Genomic DNA, 20,789 nt, shown 5'->3' with positions numbered 1-20,789 from the left:
AATCAATTTCTTTTGGCTAGATTTACAAATCTAAGTAAATCATGACAAATGCAGTGTTATTGAGAATAATGACTGCCTTTATTTTCCCTGGGTTTTTTTCTTTTTTTTTCGGTCTTTTTTGGGGAGACGGGGGGCAGCATCCATGGTGTATGAAAGTTCCCAGGCCAGGGGTCAAATTGGACCTGCAGCTGCTGGCCTATAGCACAGCCACAACAACACCAGATCCAAACCATGTCTGCGACCTGCGTCACAGCTCATGGCAACACCAGATCCTTAACGCACTGAGTGAGGACAGGGATCGAACCCGCAACCTCATGGATACTAGTTGGGTTCGTTACCACTGGGCCACGATGGGAAGTCCTTTTTTTTTTTTTTTCCTGTTTTAAAGAAGAGATCATAATTTATTTAGAAATAAAGCAGTCTGCTCTTGGTGATGTAACTCCTAGATTGTGGTTAGTTCTTAGCAGGTTCCACGAAATGCATAAACTCTGAAATGTTTTGTTTCTCTCCTCTGTTGTTCTGGGATATTTTGTGGGACTCACTTCGCTTTTCTTCCTTTTAGAACCTTACTTCCATGCAGTTGAACCTTACACGAAGAAAGAACTCTCTGCTGTTACCTTCCCTGACATTATTCGCAATTATAAAGTCATGGCCGCTGAAAATATTCCAGAGAATCCCCTGAAATATCTGTATCCAAATATTGATAAAGACCATGCTTTTGGAAAGTACTACTCCAGGCCAAAGGAAGGTGAGTGGGAGTGTGAGCAGGCGTTGCCCTGGTGAGTAATAGCACAGCCCAGTCGTTCCTGCGATTGTGTTCTCTTTCCAGCGTTATCTGGAGGTTTGCTGGCGACAGAGTTTAATCCCCCACGCTGCCCTTGCCCTCCTATAAATGCCAGGTGCCGGCACAAATGCCACCCGTGCTGTGTCACTCGACCACCTCTTTGGAATTGGTAAAAGCAGGCTTTCAAAACATCGCACAGTTGAAACATTACACTTTATTTGGCCTGATACAGCTAGGAAGAAATGAATAAGTGGTTTTTTATTCTAGGGGTGTTGGAAAAATCCTTTTTTGGTCTTGGCGTATTGGTTACACTTTTACTTCATGGAAGGGGTAAAAGGCCGGACCACTATGGTCACCTGTTTTATGCCAGCTCACTCCTGCAATTGAGGAAACTGAGGCCTGGGTGAAGCGAAGTGGTGCATGCATGGTGACCCAGTGACTGGGTCCCTTCCCTGAGAGCAGGTGCAGGCCTAGCACACAGGTTTCCCAATGCTTGGTCTTCCCTGAACCACATTTGAGAAAGTAGAAGTTAGACTGATCTGGTTTGGAACACGCCAACAGAGTTAATGACTTTTCAGGATCGATCATCTCAATATGAGCACAGTTACTCTGAGGAAAAGATGGGCCCAGCTCACATTGATGGGTCTTTTTAGTCCAACCAGGCCAAGACCACAAACTTCTGTAGGATCCCAAACCTTGGAAAGAGAACCCTCTCCACTTGACCTCTGTGCTGAACGCTCCTCCCCTTTGCTGCTGCTTGTTTCTGCAGCCCCACTGCAATTTCCGGGGACCCAGGCAGGGAGGTGAACCTAACTGCTGGGGAAAAGAGTCCAGTCTTGATCAAAGAAAGAGTTGGTTGTTCTTGTGTAATTTCTCCTAACGGAAAACGTATGCAATGTGTTTGCTTCTAGCCCCAGAACCTATGGAACTTGACGGCCCTAAAGGAACAGGATACATCAAGACTGAATTGATTTCTGTGTCTGAAGTGTAAGTGAACACAGAAGAATGACATGTTTAAAATCCTCAGTCAAGCCCCCCTTCTTGGTTGGGGCCAGTCGAAGATGCTTGTTCTTTGCTTTTCCATTGTAATTTCTCCTACTGCCTTCACAGTTGGAATGTTGGAAAGATCCTAAATAGAGATCCTGGTGTCACTGCCTATCAGCGTTTTACTGCCTTTATTAAAAACAAAAACAAAACACCCAAAATTCAAAAAACCAAAGTTGTGTTGAAGGTATACAGTTTCCCCTCAAATTGATATCTTGGAAAAGTGTGAATAAAATGAACAAAAATTGATCAGAGTGGGAAAGCAGTTCTTTTCAATCTAGAAAAGGCCAGAGTAAATGATTGAGATACTTTTTTTTTTTTCCGCTTGCTTTTATTTTGTTGTTTCATTTTGTAAAAGGTAGAAAAAATTTTGGAAAAATCATTGTCAGTTATTTGGCCTGCAGCACTGTCTTGGGGTGAATGGATGTAGCCTTCATGTAAAAACCCTCGGGAGCAGCTTTATCTGCATACAAACCTCAAGGTAGGGATGAGGGACTCCCCAGACATTTCTCTGGTGCTTCTTGGGCCAGGGTGAGCCTCAGGGTCATCATTGCAGGTGACATGCTGCACACGCTCACACCCAGGTTTACCCAGGCAGAAGCGGCGCAGGATCCAGACTGGTTATTTCTCACTCACCTCTCTATAGAGTCCAGTGTGTTTCCCAAGGGCTGGGCTGGGCACATGAACCTCTTGCAGTCTGTGTTTTTTCGAATGTATTTTACAAGTGTACACATTTCCCTGAAGTAAAAATCTAAAGCAATGATGCAGTCACAGGCCCACAATGAAATGGCTGAGTTTGCACCACTCCTTTCATAGTCAAGATGTTAACATTTCCTATTTTTTTCTCTCTGTTGCAGTCACCCTTCTCGACTTCAGACCACAGACAACCTTCTTCCCATGTCTCCTGAGGAGTTTGACGAGGTGTCTCGAATGGTGGGCCCTGTAGAATTTGACATGGTGAGTATGACACGGGGACGTTCTTGAAGAGCATGCCCACTATTCACTCTTTAAGGCAGGGAGGGCACCTGGCTGACCCTGGGCCTGTCTGTGAGCCATGGGAAGGAGCCCCTGGCAGAGCCCAGAAGGTTTTTTTTTAGATGAGTTGTGACAAGTTGGAGCCTACTGTGTTTAAACAAGCCACGTTGTCACCAGGATTTTTATGCCTGGCACTTAGCACTGCAAAAAATGATGACATTTCAAATATTTAAAAGTTCTCCACTCTGCCTTTTAAAGTTGTCCATGTAGAAATCTCATATTTTAGGGAACTAAGATTTCTCTGATGAGAAAATGTTTTCCATTGGCCTGTCATTTCAGCACTGTGTATAGGGGTGAGGAGGTGTTATTTTTAAGAAGTGAGGAGACTGATGCTTGGTAGGTACAGTGGTCGTAGAGACTCAGCCACGATGAAACAGTTTTACTTGCCTTATGTTTGAAAAGGAATTTGTACCACCAGCACCTGGAGCTGTGAAGGCTTGCCAGGAGTGAAAAGTTCAAGGACTGAACCAGATAATGCGAGTCTGGATAGGGATGGAAACAGGGTGGTCCCCAAAAGCATGAATCTCTCTTGAGGAGAATGTTTTTCAGTGTGTCAAGTAGTATTGTTTGCCTGTCAACCTGCAAGCCTTCCTCTTAAAGATTTTTTTTTTTTTTTGATGGGCTGAATTTTTGCTGATGCTGTTTAATTTTAAGCTCTTTTCCACATGAAGCTTATTCCAGTTCATTTTTTAAAATTTAATTTTGTTTAAAAATGCTCTGAGTCATTACTAGCCTTTCTTCATCACTGTGCCCAGTGCTTGGCACAGACAGTGTCTCAGTGATGAGGCAGAGGATGAGGGAGAGAGGGGGCCGTCCCCCGCCACCCAGGGTCACACATCCATGCATTCAGGGAAGGCGTTTGTGTGCCATCGGTAAGGTCTGCCTAGACTCAAATTTCTGATGTGTAACCTCTTCTCTCAGTCTTACCCCTCATCCAAAGTAGTACAAGCTAAAATCTTTAGAGACTGTACTTTGATTGTTGAATCTGAAAAAAACACTTAGAAAAAAAGCTTAGATAGTGTAATAGCCAAATAGTTATGTTCCTGTTGGCAAGTGAAAAATGAACCTTGTACATGTGTAAAGTGGCATTCTCTCTTGGAAAGTAGCTCCCAGCTCTTCTCCAAAGTGCTTTGTAAGCCCAAACCAAAAATGGAATAAGTGGAAAGCCCTATTCAGAAAACATAAGATAGATGGATGGAACCAGACAATGTCATGATCTTCCTCTTCCTCTTTCTTGTTCTTGAGCAAGTTACATCATCATCATGGTCATCACCACCCTTCGCAGGTGACACTTTTTAAGCACTTACTGTGTACTGGGCCCTCCGCAGGTAGTAAGTTGTTCCTCAGAGCCGCCTTCTGAGTTAGGTTTTTTTTTTTTTCTTTTCCGTTTTACAGACATGGAACAAGTTCTCTGGAACTATGAACCTTGACTAAAATCAAGCAGTTAGTAAATGAGGGAATGAATATTTGAATCCACTTGGGCAGTTTCAAGACTGAGTGTTCTTGTCCACTCTCCTGGAATGCCTCCCACAGAAAGCTGATCTCTGATTCATTCAAAACCTGCACCCCAGAGAAGCTATTTGCACTTGGTACTGAGTGTGTGTTATTCTGGTTTATTAAGACGAAGGCAGTGTAGCCTTTGGGTAAGAGGCCTTGTTTGGGATTTGAAAATCAGAGCTCCATTCTGTCATACCATTATTCCCTATGACCTTCCCTGAGAAAATAAGATGGATTAGTCCCTTCCATCTGTGCAAGCAGTGTGACTGCTTTCTCTGTGCTCTCGGAATGATACTGTGAGAGTAATTTAATTACTCTAAAGAAATGCCAGGAAGTGGCTTTATGGCTCTGGATCCCCTTCTCCTCCTGCCCAGGAGCCATCCATTCTTTTCCAGATGACTTCATTCATTTCTGTGTAGAAGAAAATTAATCTTTTTTTCACACACATGCACACACACATCTCCAGATTAAACCCATAGAAGATTTAAAGAGCTAAAACGAGCTGTAATGCGGGCACAGCACTAGTTGGACAAAATAAAAGTTGGATTAATTTCCGAAGTGGGTGGACTCACCTTGTCTGTCCCAGATTGTCCTCAGCCTTGGCCACAGTTCCCTTTCAGCATCTGCTCTGGGAGTTAGGGCGTATGCTCTGAAATAGGCCTTTCATGGAGCCGGCCAGTCTCAGCCACGTCTGGAGGTTGCATCTCTGGACCTGGGGGAGGGGGGCTGGGGCCAACTCCCAGTGCTGCCTCAGGAGCAGGAGGACGGCAGGCTCCTATGAGACAGAGCACCAGTGTTTTCTGTAGCCTGGCCTCAATATTTGCTCAGTCTGGATTTCCTGTACAAGTAACTTTTCCCTCTGGGACTACATGAGGCCCAGTCTTTTCTCCTTGAGGCCTTTGGGCAAAGCTGGTAATACTAGTAGGAACATTTATTAATTGTCTATTATTTTTGATCTACTATGCTAAGCATTCTACATATGCTGTACAATTTAATCCTTTCAACAAATCCTGTCTGCTGGGGACTATTAGCTTCCTTCGAGTAGTTGAGGACCTTGGGATTCAGAGCTTAATTAACATGGCTTCCAAAAAAAAAAAAAAAAATTGGAGTTCCTCTCACTGGTTGAATAATTTGACTAGGAACCATGAGGTTGTGGGTTCCATCCCTGGCCTTGCTTAGTGGGTTAAGGATCTGGCATTGCCGTGAGCTGCGGTATAGGCTGCAGATGTGGCTCAGATCCCGCGTTGCTGGGGCTGTGGCGTAGGCCAGTGGCTACAGCTCCGATTAGAGCCCTAGCCTGGGAACCTCCATTTTCTAGAGGCCCTAGAAAAGACAAAAAAAAAAAAAAAACCAACAAAACAAAACACATGGCTTCATCACACAGTTAGTAAGAGACAGTGACAGGATTTGAATCCAGGATTTCTCTCTCTCTCTCCAAAGACCACCATCTTTATATATTTTTCCTGTCAACGTGACTGAAACATAGGGGCAAAAGCTTCATTGTGCTTTTTAATCTAAAATATTCTCCTAAGCATCCACTCTGTACTACCCACTACTGAGTACTTGGGTTTGGGGAAAAAAAAAAAAAACAAAACTCAGTTCTCAAGAGGCTTATAGTCTAGAGCTGGGTCTGTTGGTCTGTTGGTGTTTGGGGCTGAATAGTTCCCTGTTGTGGGGCTCTCCTGTGCATGGCAGAATGTTCAGCAGCATCTCTGGCCCCTACTCACTAGATGCTGGTAGCACACCCTTGCTTTAAACCCCAGTCACGACCACCCGGAACATCTTCAGGTGTTGCGGGAGGACAGAACACCCCTGGTCAAGAGCACCTGGTCTGAGGGCTGAACCCAGTATGGAAATGAGACAGGAAGTCGGTGGTGGTCTGGTGTCCTTTGGATGAGCAATTCACTGCCCACGAGGGGCCCCATTCAAGGCAGCTGGGCAGGAGGCACTGCTGAGGGAAGTGTACCTCAGTACACTCTAGCCTGTACCTGAAACACATTCATTTATTATTCCTACTGAGTGGCCTCAAAGGAAAATTCATCATTTCCCCCACATCCCTCTCTCTCTCTCTCTCTGGCATACAGCTCAGCATTGCCTCACCCTTGTTTTGCATGAGATTTGCCACGTTGCTCTGTCTGCAGACTTGCATAACAGCAAAAAGCTTTATGCAGCCTGGATGAATTCACAGAATTAAGCCCGTAGGCTGCAGAGTAATAATCCATCAGCTTAAGAGATATAAAAGGTCTCAAATAGGCCAGGAAAAAGGATAGCACATGCTGAAGGCCCTCTAATCCCATGGTGAATTTTTTGTGGTGGGATGTCTCTTTGTATTGCTCTGTTAGAGAACACACAGTAATGTTAAATATTTGAGGCTGCATTTCACAAGATCAGGGTAATAAATGTAACCACATTTTGTTTTTACAGATGAATGCAGTATAGAGCATGAATTTTTCTCATCTTCTCTGGCGACAGTTTCCCTTTCCACCTGTGATTTCCTCCTGTGCTCTGTTCCTTCACATTCTGTGTTTCTAGGAAAATGAAAGAAAGGCCAGCAAATTCGCTGCACCCTGTTGATAGCAAGTGGATTTTTCCCTAATTCAGAAACATCTGTCACTCTGAAGGGCTTCATGCATCTTACTGAAGGTAAAATTGAAAGGCCCTCTCCACAGAGTGGGTTTTCAGATACACCGAAAATATCAGGACTAGAATGAGAGTCCTTTGAGAGAGTGAGAAGTTTATCAGCATCTAGCAAATGCCATGAGAGTCGGTGCCCAGCTATTCGAGGTGTTAGGATAGATCACACGGTTATTTAGACAACTGCTCGAGGAGGGATTGGCTGGCTTTGTTTTGGAAAATTCTTATTTGTTCTCTCTGCTTTAATTATGGCTGGAAGTTTTCCAGTGTTGACTGCGAAATAGTGCAAAGTTAAGTTTATATATAGGATTACATCAACTCTTTATGGATGGTAACCAGCCATCCTGTATCTGGGCGGGGCATAAAAGTTGTGTTCTCGATTTTGTTGTATCTTCCACACAGGCCATTGAAAGCTGTAGACAAATTCTCTCTCTTGGGAGAATTGACTTTTCTGTTATGGCTTTATGCTGCTGGCTACTATCATTTGAAGGAAGTAAACTTTCCAAATTGATGAGTAGTGTTTTCTGTTTAAACTTTAATCTTCAAAGCTGAATGTATTTTTCCTTCATCGTGGTCACTAGTAAATGAAATTGTCTTCACAGTTCTATCAAGGGAGCCAGACTATTAATGGCTGTCTTAAGGAAAATCCTGTTACTTTTCAAAAAGTTGAAGTTAATTGTAGATGGAGACAAACTCAGAAATTTAATGCATGCTTCTTAAATGTGTTCGCTTGTCTTTATTGTTATTAGCTAGTATTTAGTCATGGTCATAAAACTTTCAAAACTGAGGAGAAACCGTAGTAACTGACAAATCATTAACCAGAGATTATGAGAATCAAATAATTTGAAGACTCATCCTGTGTACCTGCATAAGAATTGAATGTTTTTCACTGATAAATGTGTTTCTGTCACAAATACATTGCAAACGATTCCACTGTCTCTCTTGTGCTTTTTCTAGACTCTTTTTGGAGTGGATGATGTTGTTGTCAGGTGTGTCTTGTTACTTACCTCCTCCTTTCATTAGCACTGACACACAATAAAGTGGGTTAGGGAGTGGGTTTGACAGAGTTCTTCAGGATGAACTTGCACAGACTACTGTCTACAGCTGCATCTTACTTTTCTAAGATCACCACCACAGTCATATTATGTCAATACTCTATTTTTCTGGTGGGGATGAAGTTTTCTTGAAGTCCCTTTTAAAATTAAAGCTCGAGTATATGTACTGTGCTAAAGATAATATGCACCTGGTACTTTCCTTGGTGCTGAACACAAATTAAGGCCTCCTCTCAGTTTTTACATGAGAAGATTGACATGAACCTGACTGGGTGTGCCTCGACTTTTTAAACTGAAATTATGAAGGAAGAAAGGAGACAACAGTTTAAAACACTGTTTCTAATTTCTGATATTGAACTATTTGGCGTATTTCTGCCCTCTTAAGAATGCTTTGGCATCGTTTCATTCTACTGCCCTAGCCAAGAGACTGTTTACTTTTAAAAAGTATTAGAATTATAAAGTTAGTCTCTTATAAATAATATTTGGTGTAAAGATTTTTAAAGTTACTGGCATTATGTGTAGGCTTGATGTTTTTCTCATCTCTCCTTATGATTAAATACAAAATATGTCCTTATTTTTAAGTAAGATTAACATTTTTCTAAGCACTGCCCTTTCTCGCCCAGATTAAGATAGGTCAGTGGAAGAGATCAGAGAGGAAACATTGGAGCAAGCCATAATGGGTACTGTAAAAAGCCAGACAAACAAAAGTCCTTTGGTCTGGGTGACCACAGCTGCTTCCAGATGCAGACATCATTTGGCATTTATTTTAAAATGAAGTTTAGTACTGCCATAATGTAAGTTTTTAATTTTAAAATACATGTAAAATGGGACTCTCTATTGTCTCCATAGCAGCATTTGAAATCCATATCTCCTTGATGAGGTAAGATATTACTTTCTGAGAAGTTACTGCACCCATACAGAAAGTTGACTTTTTTTTTTTTTCTCCAAAGATGTTATAAACTAGAAAGCTGTGACCTTCTCAAAGTAAAAGGCATTGTGTGCAAGAAAAAAAAAATAGTATGGTAAGACAGGATCACCAGGTTAGATGTACATCTGGCAGTTAGACTCAACTGTTGTTTGAAGAGTTATTATCAGGGAATAGTGGTACAAGGTTGAATTCTGGCCTCAGCAAATATGATTGTTCTCATCTCCCTGCCATATTTACATCCAGGAAATAGAGATTCCTTGTAATGAATATCAAGAGCTGTATTTCTCCAGGGAGTGAAGTAGATAATGCCCTGCCTAGCTAGTATAAGTTTGTATGCTTATATAGTTGATCATTACAAGAAGCCACCAAGTAAATTCTGGCTAAGGAATGTTCGTATGTTTTAGGAGGAGCATAAATGCTACAATGTTAAGTCCTACAAATTGTGGTCAACTTGAGCTATGTACATATATAGTATTTCTGGTAAGGAGTTTGTAATGTATTTTATAAGCATAGAACTTTTATGCACCACTCAGGACAAACTTCTCCTTTTTCTGCAGAGAATTTTCTGAGATGGCAGTAAATAGAGTTTGCTGTTTATTTGACATTAAGTGATAGAAGTCTATTTGTTGCATGTACGCTGAGGTGGAATATTAAGTTTTAATTGAATAAAGCACTCCGTTCATATCGGACTACCCAGGAAAAAACTAGGAATTGTTTTGAAAACTCTGGTACCTACTTTTTGAACTTGGATGGTGTTCCCAGAGTGTAAGGGGTGTTTACTGGAGTGCCTTCTTTTAGTTAGTTAGTTAAGATACATTCATTTATTAGCTCATCAGATAATATATTGTCATCAGATAATATATGAGCACCTGCCATGAGCCAGACACAACTTTAGATGTTTGGAAACTAAGTTAGTAAACTAAAACAAAGATCTCTCCTTTTGTGGAACTTAGGATGTACTGAGATACTGGATCATATATCCTACTACAAATATCTTAACGTATTAAAACTTAAGAAAACTTTTGTGAAGCAAACATAGGCAAAAGCTACATATAATTTAAAAGTTATACAAAAATATACACAATTTCAAAGTAATGGCATTTAATGAAGTTTTATCAAGGCAAAAAGATAATATTGTTTTTAGAACCTTCTAATAAGAGTTTATATAGCTCTTAAATGATACTGACTTAAAAGTACTCATCCTGCAGGTTTTGGTGAACTGACCTCAGGTTATGTGTCTGCTCTACTGAGAAATTAAATATCTTTACTCGGCCAGTTGAAAAAACTACACTTAAGCAGTTGTAAACTTATTAAATTTATATTGGGTATACAACAAATGTAAAGGTACCTAAAAGGTACTTTTGACAGAAAACTGTCAAATACCTCTTGTCAGACTGTGCAAATTCTGTATTTCTTAATGGTGTTATACCACTTTGATACTATAGTGTCAGTGTCTGTTTACAGCTTTTCCTTATTTCTTGTACATGAATGAAGTGGTCTTAATATTTCACTATTATGACTTCTTGTCGGACTTACTTCCTAGTAGACTCTTCATTGACTATTTGGAGAGCTAGTGAGAGGCAAGCCTGGGGCACATGGGGGCCTGGAGTTAAGTTCAGGCGCTAGAATGGAAGTAAAATACCCATTCTTTGCCCCTTTTTAATAACTGACTTAATTTTCTAATATTTCTCATCCCCAAACACACATACCTTCCCAATCTTATAGTAAATCACGTTCTTTCCACATGTAACTATAGAGTACCCCTTTCCCAAAAAGCCTTTTTTTTTTTTAGGGCCACCTGACATATTCTAGGCTGCTTCCTGTGATTTGTGAATTTGGTGATTTATGCATTTACTCATTTTACGATGAGGACTAGCAAGTGGAATTAGGGAGATGACCCCAGCCCCTTAAAAACACACAAACAAAAATGATTATATTGTATCAAGAACAAGTATTTAATTTTTCACTATTTGGGATTATGCATCCATTTCCCCTGCACTGATGACAGGCTTCCTCTGCAGGTATATATGTGCATAGCTTAAGTTGACCACAGTTTGTAGGACTTAGCATTGTGGCATTTCTGCTTCTTAAAACCCCACGGGGTGAGCATTTGGCTAATATGTAAGTAGCTGGATATTCCATCCATAGTGGGCACAGTGTGATAGGACTTGGCGGAAGAACACGTTACAAAGTTCTGTATCATGGCCCGTTTTTGAGTCTTAGCTTCACCTATGGAAGGGTGGGTTTAGATGAGAGATTTTGGATGTCCCTTCCAGTTCTAAAATGTCAGTAATGCAGACAAACATTGTTTCACTGCTATAGCAAAGCACATTACTGTGACAGGCAGCTTTGATAGTTGAAAATGCACAGCCATAGTATAAATGGTGTTCATGTACCTTCTCTGTTTAGAAAACCATACCCTAAACCTGTGGACTTAGGGGGTTTGGCATTGGGAGCAAATGCCATTCCACACACCCATGAACCAGACGGGAGCCACCATTACCAGCTGGTCCTACTCAGACCCTGGGTTCTGTGGCAGCACTGGGTTCAGCTCCCCAATTCAATGTCAAGGCTTTGTGAAAATATCCTCTCATCTTTAATGAGAAGCCTCCCAGTGAAAGATATGTTGAATGATTCAATGCAGCAAATATTTACTGAGTACTTTCTACCTATAAAAGGACAATGTTCACTTCTAGGGGATTAGAAACATGCCGGCCCATCTTCTCACTTCAAGGATGACCTGCTTACAGGATTTTGATCTTAATTATTGTGGTAACTCCCACTCGACACCATATATAGTACCTGTCACATAGTGTACATTAGAAATGCCTAGACATAGTCCCTGTGTTTGGTGGCGTTCCTAACCCAGTGATGTCAGAGAAAATTTTAGTTTAAAAAAAAAAATCATTTTTCACAGGTGGTTTTTTTTGATACATGTATTTATTAAGCTGTAAAAAGCAACACTACCTGATTTCATTTAAAATAAATATTTTCCAAATTCAGAATACTTACAACTTATAGTTTTAAGATTAGATTCACTTTGGGAGGTTCTGGAAGCAAATACATTCATAGCCGTACAATCCCCAGGAAGAATTTAAATCCAACATCAGGTCACTCAGTCCCTGCCAGGCAGACAACAGCATTGAATGGGCAATAGCTCATCCAGCTCTGCAGCTAAAGGGCAGCACATTACACTCAAAAGTGAGATAAGTAGAACTGAGACCAGCAGAATCAAAAATGTATACAAAGCTTTAAACAAACACTACCATATAGAGTGCTCATGATACAAAAGCGGAACATATGATCCTAAAGCCAAAACAAAAAGATCTTTGGAGTATACTGATGACAGGAGTTAACAGCCCAGTTAAAAGCATTTAAACCAATTATTACCAGCCAACAGCGAACAGAGCAGGAACCAGTGTACAGTCATAAATAACCTCAGGAGTAAATGAGGGCACATTTATCTAAACCACAAAGATTTCATGAGATAGTTTTGATCTGAGCAAAGATGAAATCACTTTGTTCCCAAATAGAACTCTTTTTACTAGAGAAAAGCCTCAAAATCATTTGTAGTCTTCAAGCTGCATAACTGAACCATCTTAATGTTTCATTTAAATCATACAAAGCAAGCTACTGTTTGAGCGGTTATTTCAATTGATTTCACTTAGAGTGTCTACCCCGTAATATCTTTGAGGAGAGTGCGCCTCCTCTGCAGCATTTTACAAACACTGCCTGTCCACATGGCTTGACAGACCCATGGGGCAGGAACACAGCATATTCCCCACAGAAGCACACATGAGGATGGCTTTGTGCCTGATGCAGCTCAGTTAAGGAACACTGGCCATGGTGCTACCAAAGGAGATGCTGTGTAGGTAGTAAGAGGGTGATTGCTGAAGCCACTGATTTAGACCAGAAGTGATAATCAACACACTTGGAGGCTGTTGGAGTAGGAAAGGAGCCACTAGGCATGATAAAGCTTGGAAAACAAGAGTGTGTGACAGAAAAGAGGAAAAAAGGGAATTTTCTATATTAGTGTAACAACCAGCACTCATGTAGTTGAGGATTCTGCTCATTTCACTAAACACAGCTGCAAAGAAGTCCATTTGTGTGTGTGTGTGTGTGCCTATATGTGCTTAATATCTGAAATCCTCACTAACATGCTCCTGTATCTCTGAGGTATGATAGGATAAAACATATGTGCAGTTTCTCCCCAAAACAAATGACGGGTCTCTAATTTAAGATGAAATGGCCTTTTTTTAAAGCTTATTACCATTTTATTGTTTTTTACAAGTTCACCCAAACTGTATCTCAGCTTTGTTAATTTTAAAAAGGAAAATAACTCTTGAATTAAGTGGCAACAACAACAAAAAAAAAACGGTATTCTAACATATGGATTTTAGAATTTTTTGCAGATAGCAAAAAAGCAGAAACCAAAATTCCATTAAAAGGATGAAATGACCTTTTCTAATTATTAAACTATAAAGTCCATCAAAAATAGAGAGTCAGGAGAAAACTGGAGTGATTGAGAAGTGATCCCCGAAACAGAACTGTATTGATGCAGACTGTTAAAAACAGGTTTAAAAACAAATATTATTTGTAGCAGTTCCCATACCTTTCATGGTAACTTTGGTAGCTTAGAGCACTTCTGGATTTATCTTTATCCTGAAAGCTGAAAATTATTTTCTTTAAGAGCTATAGTAGCATACCCCTTCTTTTTGTTGGCTGATGAATTTGACTACTTTGTACTTAGCTTAGTAATTTGTCTCTGGTTCATCTCCTGCAGGCAAATCGCATAGTTATAGCTTGGATGCCAGATACATGAGGCATTTTCTGATTTATTGTGGAAAACATCAAAACTGCATAGTATGCCAGCACCCTCTTTCCCAGCTAGAGGAAAGAGGCAAAGAGCTAAATATCTGAGAAGAGAGGCTGGACTAAGGGGATATAGAAAAAGGAAATTTTTTCAAAAGTATTGTAACTACATTCACACATATGTTTTGGTCACTGAACATATCTTAAACAGATTCCCTGATAAAGTCTAATCAGATCTGGTCTATCCTACTAACAGTTGTTAACTATTAGGATTTTTAAGAGTCACATCATGAAACTAGGATAATGGGAGACATTTTAAACACATACCCCTAAGTGCATATTGTTCAAACACTCACACTAACTCTATATTTGAAGTCATGAAAATCACACTATTTTGCTTCTAATGGCAGCCTTGACCCACTTGGACAGACTGTACAACAGAGTTTAATTTATAAATGCATATCAGCAGATCATTACTATAAGTTGAAAATTCACAAAATACACAGAAGTAAATCATCAAGACCACACAGTTAAGCTAGCATTGGTAACTATTTCTTTTACATCAAATTATACAATGCACGAGGTAAATATTGCTCACATTATGGAGGGAGTTTGTTTTATTTCTATTTTTTCCCAAAGAGATCAGATTTGTCCTGTGCGCACAAAGAAGATAACTCCAGTAACACTGAAATGACAAATGTTGTAAAATATACATCACTACCAGATAGAAATACACACGTTCTTCATAATCATTTTCCACAATTAAATAGGTAAGTGATTTAAATCTTGGGCTTAATACCATTATAACAATCCATCAAGATTTTTATGGACGGTTTGATTTTCCTTTCCATTGTCGGAATCTCCTTGAGGTGTGTACTGGACTTGGTACTCCTGGAGGATTTTAAATACATCATGGTGCCCAAAGTGCAGTGCTTCATCCATGGGTGTGTTATTCCACCTAAACAAAGTAGCACAGCATGGGCTGGGTCATTAGGTAACTTCTGTACAAAGAAGATAATCAAGCATTCTTAGATTTTAAATTCAAGTTAAAGGGCCATTCAAATTTAGCTATTTAAATACAACATTAAAGAAGTGCAGAAAGGGATTTATAATCCAGAAAGTGTTCTCAGAGACATCTTGGATATGAGGAGGAAGAAAAAACTAGCTTCTGCAAAAGGATCTTGTTCCCATTATCTAAGGATTATGGAGGGGAAGTTCTAGAGTTAACTCCTCTAATATTCCTGAATTTTGACATCATGAAAAGCCCAAAGGATCTCTCTTTAAATAAAATGTTCAAAGGAAATTCAGCTCTATTAACATCCATCACCCTAGGCTTTGATAGAAAATATGTCTTCCTTTCAATGCAAAATCACAGTAAATCTCAGAAGTTTAGAAACAACCATGATCTCATTGGAGCTCAAATATGCATTGGAGGAGCAAGATCAGCCCCGGAAGAACTGACATTTTCATCATCTCGGTAAGAATGGGACTCCAGGGGCTCAATAACATGACTGCACAACCAGAAGAAAAACTGCCCTTTCTATTATTGTAAGTGTGCTTCTGGCCTGTGCTCTTTCTGGTTGTATAGATGAAGCCTGACGAAGATAAAGGAAGAGTTGCCAGCAGCGGTTAATCAATCAGCTAACAGCCTTTTGAAACCGGAGACAACACTGTAATTCCCAAGTCCGTAACAGAGTGATAACTAGCTCTCCAGTACTTCACAAACTACTAAGCTTCTCTTCCCATCCTCTACTCCTGTCCCCTAATTTCTCCATGGCTACCACACTCTCTGACTCCATTTTTTCATGTACCACTCTCACCAGCTTCCAGTTTTCCGTCTTTCAGTCTTTCTCCTTAACATTTTATCTTCTCAAAAGAGGTCATGATGTAGAGCTGAAAGCTTTTTTAAATAGTCTCATTTTAAAAAATACTTTCAAATAAAGTTTAGTAACCTGTTCTTAATGTTTAAAATCAGGTAAGTAACATTTTACATATATCTTTTGCTTCTCAAAAAATGGCTGAATTAAGTTGCCTTTTACTTCTGCATTGGCTTTCACTGACTTAGGTAGTCAGTAGCCTGAAACTAGGATGTGGGGGACTTTCCAAACATCTACAGCATATAATTGCCTGTCTTTCTGGAAAAACTGAATCTTAATTGGAAGTTAACTTTTTTACAACTCTTTCATGAGATAATGCAAAATATCAATTCTAAAGAACATACTAAATTTGTTCAAGCCTGTTTTAAAATGTGAGGTGACACTGACGCTATGAAATAGAGGAAAGAGATGTCTTGGTCTAGCTTAATATTCTCAAATAGTTGAATACCCAGTTACCAAGTTAGTTACTGAGCTGACTTTTGCCTATCAGACGGATATTTCTACTTCCACATTCCTAGAGGCCAGTTTGGGGCAAAAAACCAAAACATTTTGATCCTTAAACATGCAAAAGCACAGTAAATATTTCCAGCCTGTGTTAAATAGCCTTTTACTTGGGATTATAAACCATGGGGGTAAGAGGGGAGCATTCCCTCCAGCTTCTTGCTCTAGAAAGAGCTGGTATGGGTATGACATTTGGAGATACAAAGGGAGGATTGTCATCCTAACATGAAGTTTTAGAATACTGCCAATAAAGGTCATGATTTTAGATAATCAAAATGTTACCACACTTACAAAGTTGCTAGCAATTTTCAGACACTGACGTTGTAACCTTTCTGCAATTCTTGGCAAGCTGAACTAATAAAACCCAATCTCTAATTTAAAACAGTAAAGCTTTACTAAAGTAGATCTAATAGCTAGAGAATAATCAACTTGCTCCAAACTTACTTCATTAGTCCTTAGATACCCAGTCCAAACTCCTAGTCAGACATATCAAACCTCTCCCACCAAGTATTTTTCCTTCCTTTTCTTCTAACCCTTTATTCTCACTCACTGACTCACCTGGTTACATAACTCCAGTTACATAATGTGCAAGTATGTGAGTACAGAACTTGTGTACGTACATGCTTAAGCTGCACTCGTCCCCCTCCCTCGACCGTCCATCTCTTGAACAGCATTTACTTCGGGATGAATGTCAGTTCATTAACTGTACGTTATCTTGTTTAAACTCTACTTTTCCATGAAATAATGCAAAATATCAACTTTAAAGAATACACATTTCCTCAAGCCTGTTTAACAATCTGAGGTGACAGTGCTTCTATGAAATAAAAAGATGCCTAGACATATTTCAGGCAGATTTCTCCCACTCTGTAGACAAACTGCCCTTCTCTTCCTGCTGTGTCCTCAAACCTCATCTTTTCCCAAAAGGCACTGACTAAAATTAAGCTTCCATAATGCTTTCTAAAACTGATTCCAAAAAATAAAGGGAGTTCCTGTTGTGGCACAGTGGAAACGAATCCAACCAGTATCCATGAGGACACATGAGTTCAATCCCTGGCCTCCCTCAGTGACTGGTCAAGGATCTGGCGTGGCTGTGGCAGTGGTGTAGGCCACCAGCTGCAGCGCTGATTCGACCCCTAGCCTGGGAACTTCCATATGCTGTGGGTGTGGCCCTAAAGCAAAAAATTTTTTAAAAAATGACTTGAACCAAATCCATGATTTTTTTTTTTTTTTTTTCCAAATGGCTGCACCCATGACATATGTAAGTTCCTGGGCCAGGCACTGAATCTGAGCCATAGCTATGGCAACACTAGATCCTTTAAGCTATAGCAGGAAACTCTCAAATCCAAAAATATCAACAAACTCAGTACATTCATTTTAATAGTTCTATAACAGCAATCTTATACATTTTTAATATGCTCCTACAAATGTTTATCTTGTCTACCCTTCATAGTCAGAAGTCCCATGAAGACAAAGTTCCTATTTTATCTTTCCAAATACCAGAAGTTATTTTCTTCATACAGTCTACTGAGTGACAGACTAACCTGGAAGATTCTAAGTAAGAGAAATTCCTTAGGTAAGAAAGAGGATGTAGGAGATGATCTACGGAACAGAAACAAGGTTTTGTTTGTTGTCTTTATAAGTCTCCATAGCAACTTCTAGAATGTCCCCAATATACACAGTGAGTTTAAATATACCACCATTTAAATATTATAGCCCTGTATATATATATATATATATATATATATATATATATATATATATAAACCAATGGCTTGCCAATTATATGTTAGAAAGTATTGTAAGTACTCACCTGTCCTTGGGGAAAGGATTTACTTTGCAGGCTTCTAGCAAAAATTTAACAACTTCAACATGACCTACACCCAAAATAAAAACAAGCAGATTTCAGTATTAAGTAGAAATTAAGTCTGAAAAAAAAAGATGAGTGGTTCATATATTACCCTCTGCAGCAGCTACATGGAGTGCTGTCCTAGAATCATAGTCTCTCTGTTCCATGTCCATGGCTGACAGAGCAAATCTGAAAATTTGCAAGCACAGCTCTTCATTATACATAAAATTTTACACTTGTAACATTTACTCTATCAGTTCAGTCTAAGGTCCTGTAAGACAGTGACCTCCTTCTCCAGGCTCACTAATGGAAACTTGAGACCCTGTTCACTCAGTACATAGGAGCCTTGGGTAAATGCCACTGCACCACTCTTCCTCCGCTTTGTTCTTCGGGAGAAGAGGAAACGTTCACCATCTCTCACAGACTTAAGCTTTGTTTCTGTCCAAAACTCGAGAATGATGGCACAATTATACTCCTTTAAGTTTATGCCTCAAAAGGACAAGAAACTAATACCTATAAAGTTAAATGTTTTCTCTAAGATTCCCATTAACATTTTATAGCCTACAGATTACAAGTACTAATCAGACTTTTAAAAAATTTCAAGTGCTCATTTTTATTGAGGTCTACAACATGTTTATTTGCTATATTAATATACTGCAAGGTGATTACCACTGTAGCCTTAGCAAATATCTCCCCCACTCACATCACATAATTATCTGTACTTTTTGGTTGTGAGAACTAACATCTAGTCTGAGCAACTCTGAAGTTTATAATACAGTACAGCTGAGTACAAGTACTAATCAGACTTTGAAACAAAGGTGGAAATTAAGCATAGACATTTTCCACCTTAAAGATTATTTGCAACTCTATCCAAGAGTTCTTATGTTAAGTATACAGGACTATGTGACCTTTCCAACCCTGTGGTCTACAGAACACCAAATGCCCCTATGTGCTCACGCCCTTCACCTCAAAGATGGGGAGTGGCAGACAGATGGATATTGAGAAGGTACTGTTCAATTGCAGTAAAACACTAATACCAATTAGCCAGATTAGCTGAACAGTTGCCACTTGGGAAAACAGAGGACTAGGCTTTTTATAGGAATAAAAAAGGAAAAGATTGTACAGCAAGACTAAGGCCCTGGAAGTGGGAACTTAAGATAAATTTGTTTGATTTTTATTAGAGGGGAGTGAAAGTGAGACTTCAGCCTTAAAATGGCCCTTTGCCCAGAAGCAACTTCACAAACATCTGTAAACCATATGCTAGTCCACCTTGTTAACATACCTTCGAAGTGCAGATACATCTCCAGTATATGCAGCAAATAAAAGGTTTATCACTGACTTTACCTGTGAAGAAAAGAAAGTTCAGGCATCTCTGGGGGAAAACAAATACATGGAATGTACAAGTGTCACCAGTGATTTCCATGTGCTTTCAACACTTCAGCTGGGTCACACACAAAACATTATCATAAGCAGACTGCTGTAACCAAAAAGAATGCCCATGTGTGATATTTGTTAGTAGAGGATTACATGAGGAAATTCAATGATAAAGATGCATGGGGGAAGGAACAGAATGATGATATTAATTGGCAAAAAAGAATGGAAATTTGTGACCTGTGAATCACATAGTTGAGGCAAATGAAAATCATTTGGAACCTTTCTCATTTAGTATGTTTCAGTGCTGTAAGCTGACTTGTAGACTCATAAAATTCACATCACATCATTATTAAAAACTAAGTCATGCTATATAAATGTCTAATCCCTGCCAACAATCACTGTTCTCACCAATCACTGGCTTCTTTGGAAATCTTCAGAGTTAGAGACAACATTCAGTATTATCATCTCCAACTTAAGAAAAGGACTCTCCCTTCACTGGAAAGGCAGTCTTCTTCAATGACCAGGCAGTACAAAGGGGGGCATTCTCAGAGCCTGTGACACTGCCCTTGGCTCAAAAGGTGGGTAAACTCCCCAAATATTCAGCCACTGCTACTGAGTGCTCCAAGACTTCAAAGTGTATCTTCTTTTGACATTATCCACTTTCTTGCCCTTCTTAAGGAAAAGGCTAGTCATCCTTAAGGCCACTGGACTTTGCTTTCATAAAAAATATCCAAATCTGTTTTTGAGAAACCAAACAACAGAACATACATTGTTTGTAAATACTTCATAAATCCCTGCTTTTGTCTTAAACTTTGCAACCTGAACATTCATATTGATGTGCCAATTGATACTGGACTCAATGTGGAAAACAGTTTATCTGGAGGCTTGGAAAGTAACCCAGCTATCCATGAACAAAGCCACGGCCCTGGGAGCTGTGCTTTCTAGATCTTAACCTGGACAGTCCCCATTTTCACTATGACTTGCCTTTCCTACAACCTGTGCACTTTTAAATGGAACTGAAACAAACCACTGCTGCATTTCTCTAATTCAGCATTTTCAAAGTGTGTTCTGCAAAAACCAGTCCACAAAGGCCCCATCAAAAAAAAGGGGCGGGGGGGTTCAAGATATTCTCTTAAAATATTACATCCACTTCTTAGAGATTCATAAGCATATGAAAGGCTCTGTGAAGTTCTGCAGTTAAGGACCCTAACCAGCTGAGCATGCCCTCCAAATTTTACTACTACCAACTATTATTGTTGAGATCACGCCAAAAAACCATACTCTTGTTCTTTCAGTCCATCAGCTTCCCTTCTGGCTACCCTTTACTACCCCTGCACTCTGTGGTCAAACTCCTACCAACCCCAAGTCCAGAACAGTTTTCTCAATGTGGGTGGGGAAATTAGCT

General features: G+C 39.7%; 2 protein-coding genes and 1 long non-coding RNA gene across 12 annotated transcripts in view; 2 read left to right on the top strand and 1 right to left on the bottom strand.

Moving 5' to 3' along the window:
• Positions 1 to 7,932, top strand: part of STAT1 (signal transducer and activator of transcription 1) — a 43,669-nt gene extending 35,737 nt beyond the window's left edge. For 3 of the 7 annotated variants that reach the window (XM_021074663.2, XM_021074662.2, XM_084998230.1), the window contains 4 exons: positions 563 to 748; positions 1,696 to 1,771; positions 2,686 to 2,785; positions 6,785 to 7,932. In XM_021074663.2, the coding sequence (XP_020930322.1) occupies positions 563 to 748; positions 1,696 to 1,771; positions 2,686 to 2,785; positions 6,785 to 6,799 (377 nt within the window). In that variant the 3' untranslated portion in view covers positions 6,800 to 7,932. 7 annotated transcript variants of the gene reach the window in all.
• Positions 7,933 to 11,895: 3,963 nt separating this feature from the next.
• GLS (glutaminase) overlaps positions 11,896 to 20,789 on the bottom strand; it is an 84,870-nt gene continuing 75,976 nt past the window's right edge. For 2 of the 4 annotated variants that reach the window (XR_014829396.1, XM_021076050.2), the window contains 5 exons: positions 19,293 to 19,354; positions 18,123 to 18,199; positions 17,975 to 18,038; positions 14,586 to 14,744; positions 11,896 to 14,471 (listed from right to left, as the gene is read on the bottom strand). Coding sequence is in view for 2 of the 4 variants with exons in the window: in XM_021076050.2 (XP_020931709.2) it covers positions 14,588 to 14,744; positions 17,975 to 18,038; positions 18,123 to 18,199; positions 19,293 to 19,354 (360 nt within the window). In the remaining 2 variants the exon portion in view is untranslated. Of the gene's footprint in view, positions 14,745 to 17,974; positions 18,039 to 18,122; positions 18,200 to 19,292; positions 19,355 to 20,789 lie in introns of all 4 variants that reach the window. The other 2 variants (XR_014829395.1, XM_021076049.2) reach the window with 1 other exon arrangement.
• On the top strand, positions 14,423 to 17,145 carry LOC146396050 (uncharacterized). The gene is made up of 3 exons (XR_014829422.1): positions 14,423 to 14,556; positions 15,162 to 15,263; positions 15,375 to 17,145. It is a non-coding gene; the product is annotated as an uncharacterized LOC146396050 (long non-coding RNA).

This window comes from Sus scrofa, chromosome 15, assembly GCF_054392235.1.
Source record: "Sus scrofa isolate SSC_HxYL_T2T_F1_AM1 chromosome 15, Sscrofa_HxYL_maternal_Yorkshire_Landrace_v2.0, whole genome shotgun sequence".
Taxonomy (NCBI): Eukaryota; Metazoa; Chordata; class Mammalia; order Artiodactyla; family Suidae; genus Sus; species Sus scrofa.
This window is presented reverse-complemented; position numbering and strand designations above follow the sequence as displayed.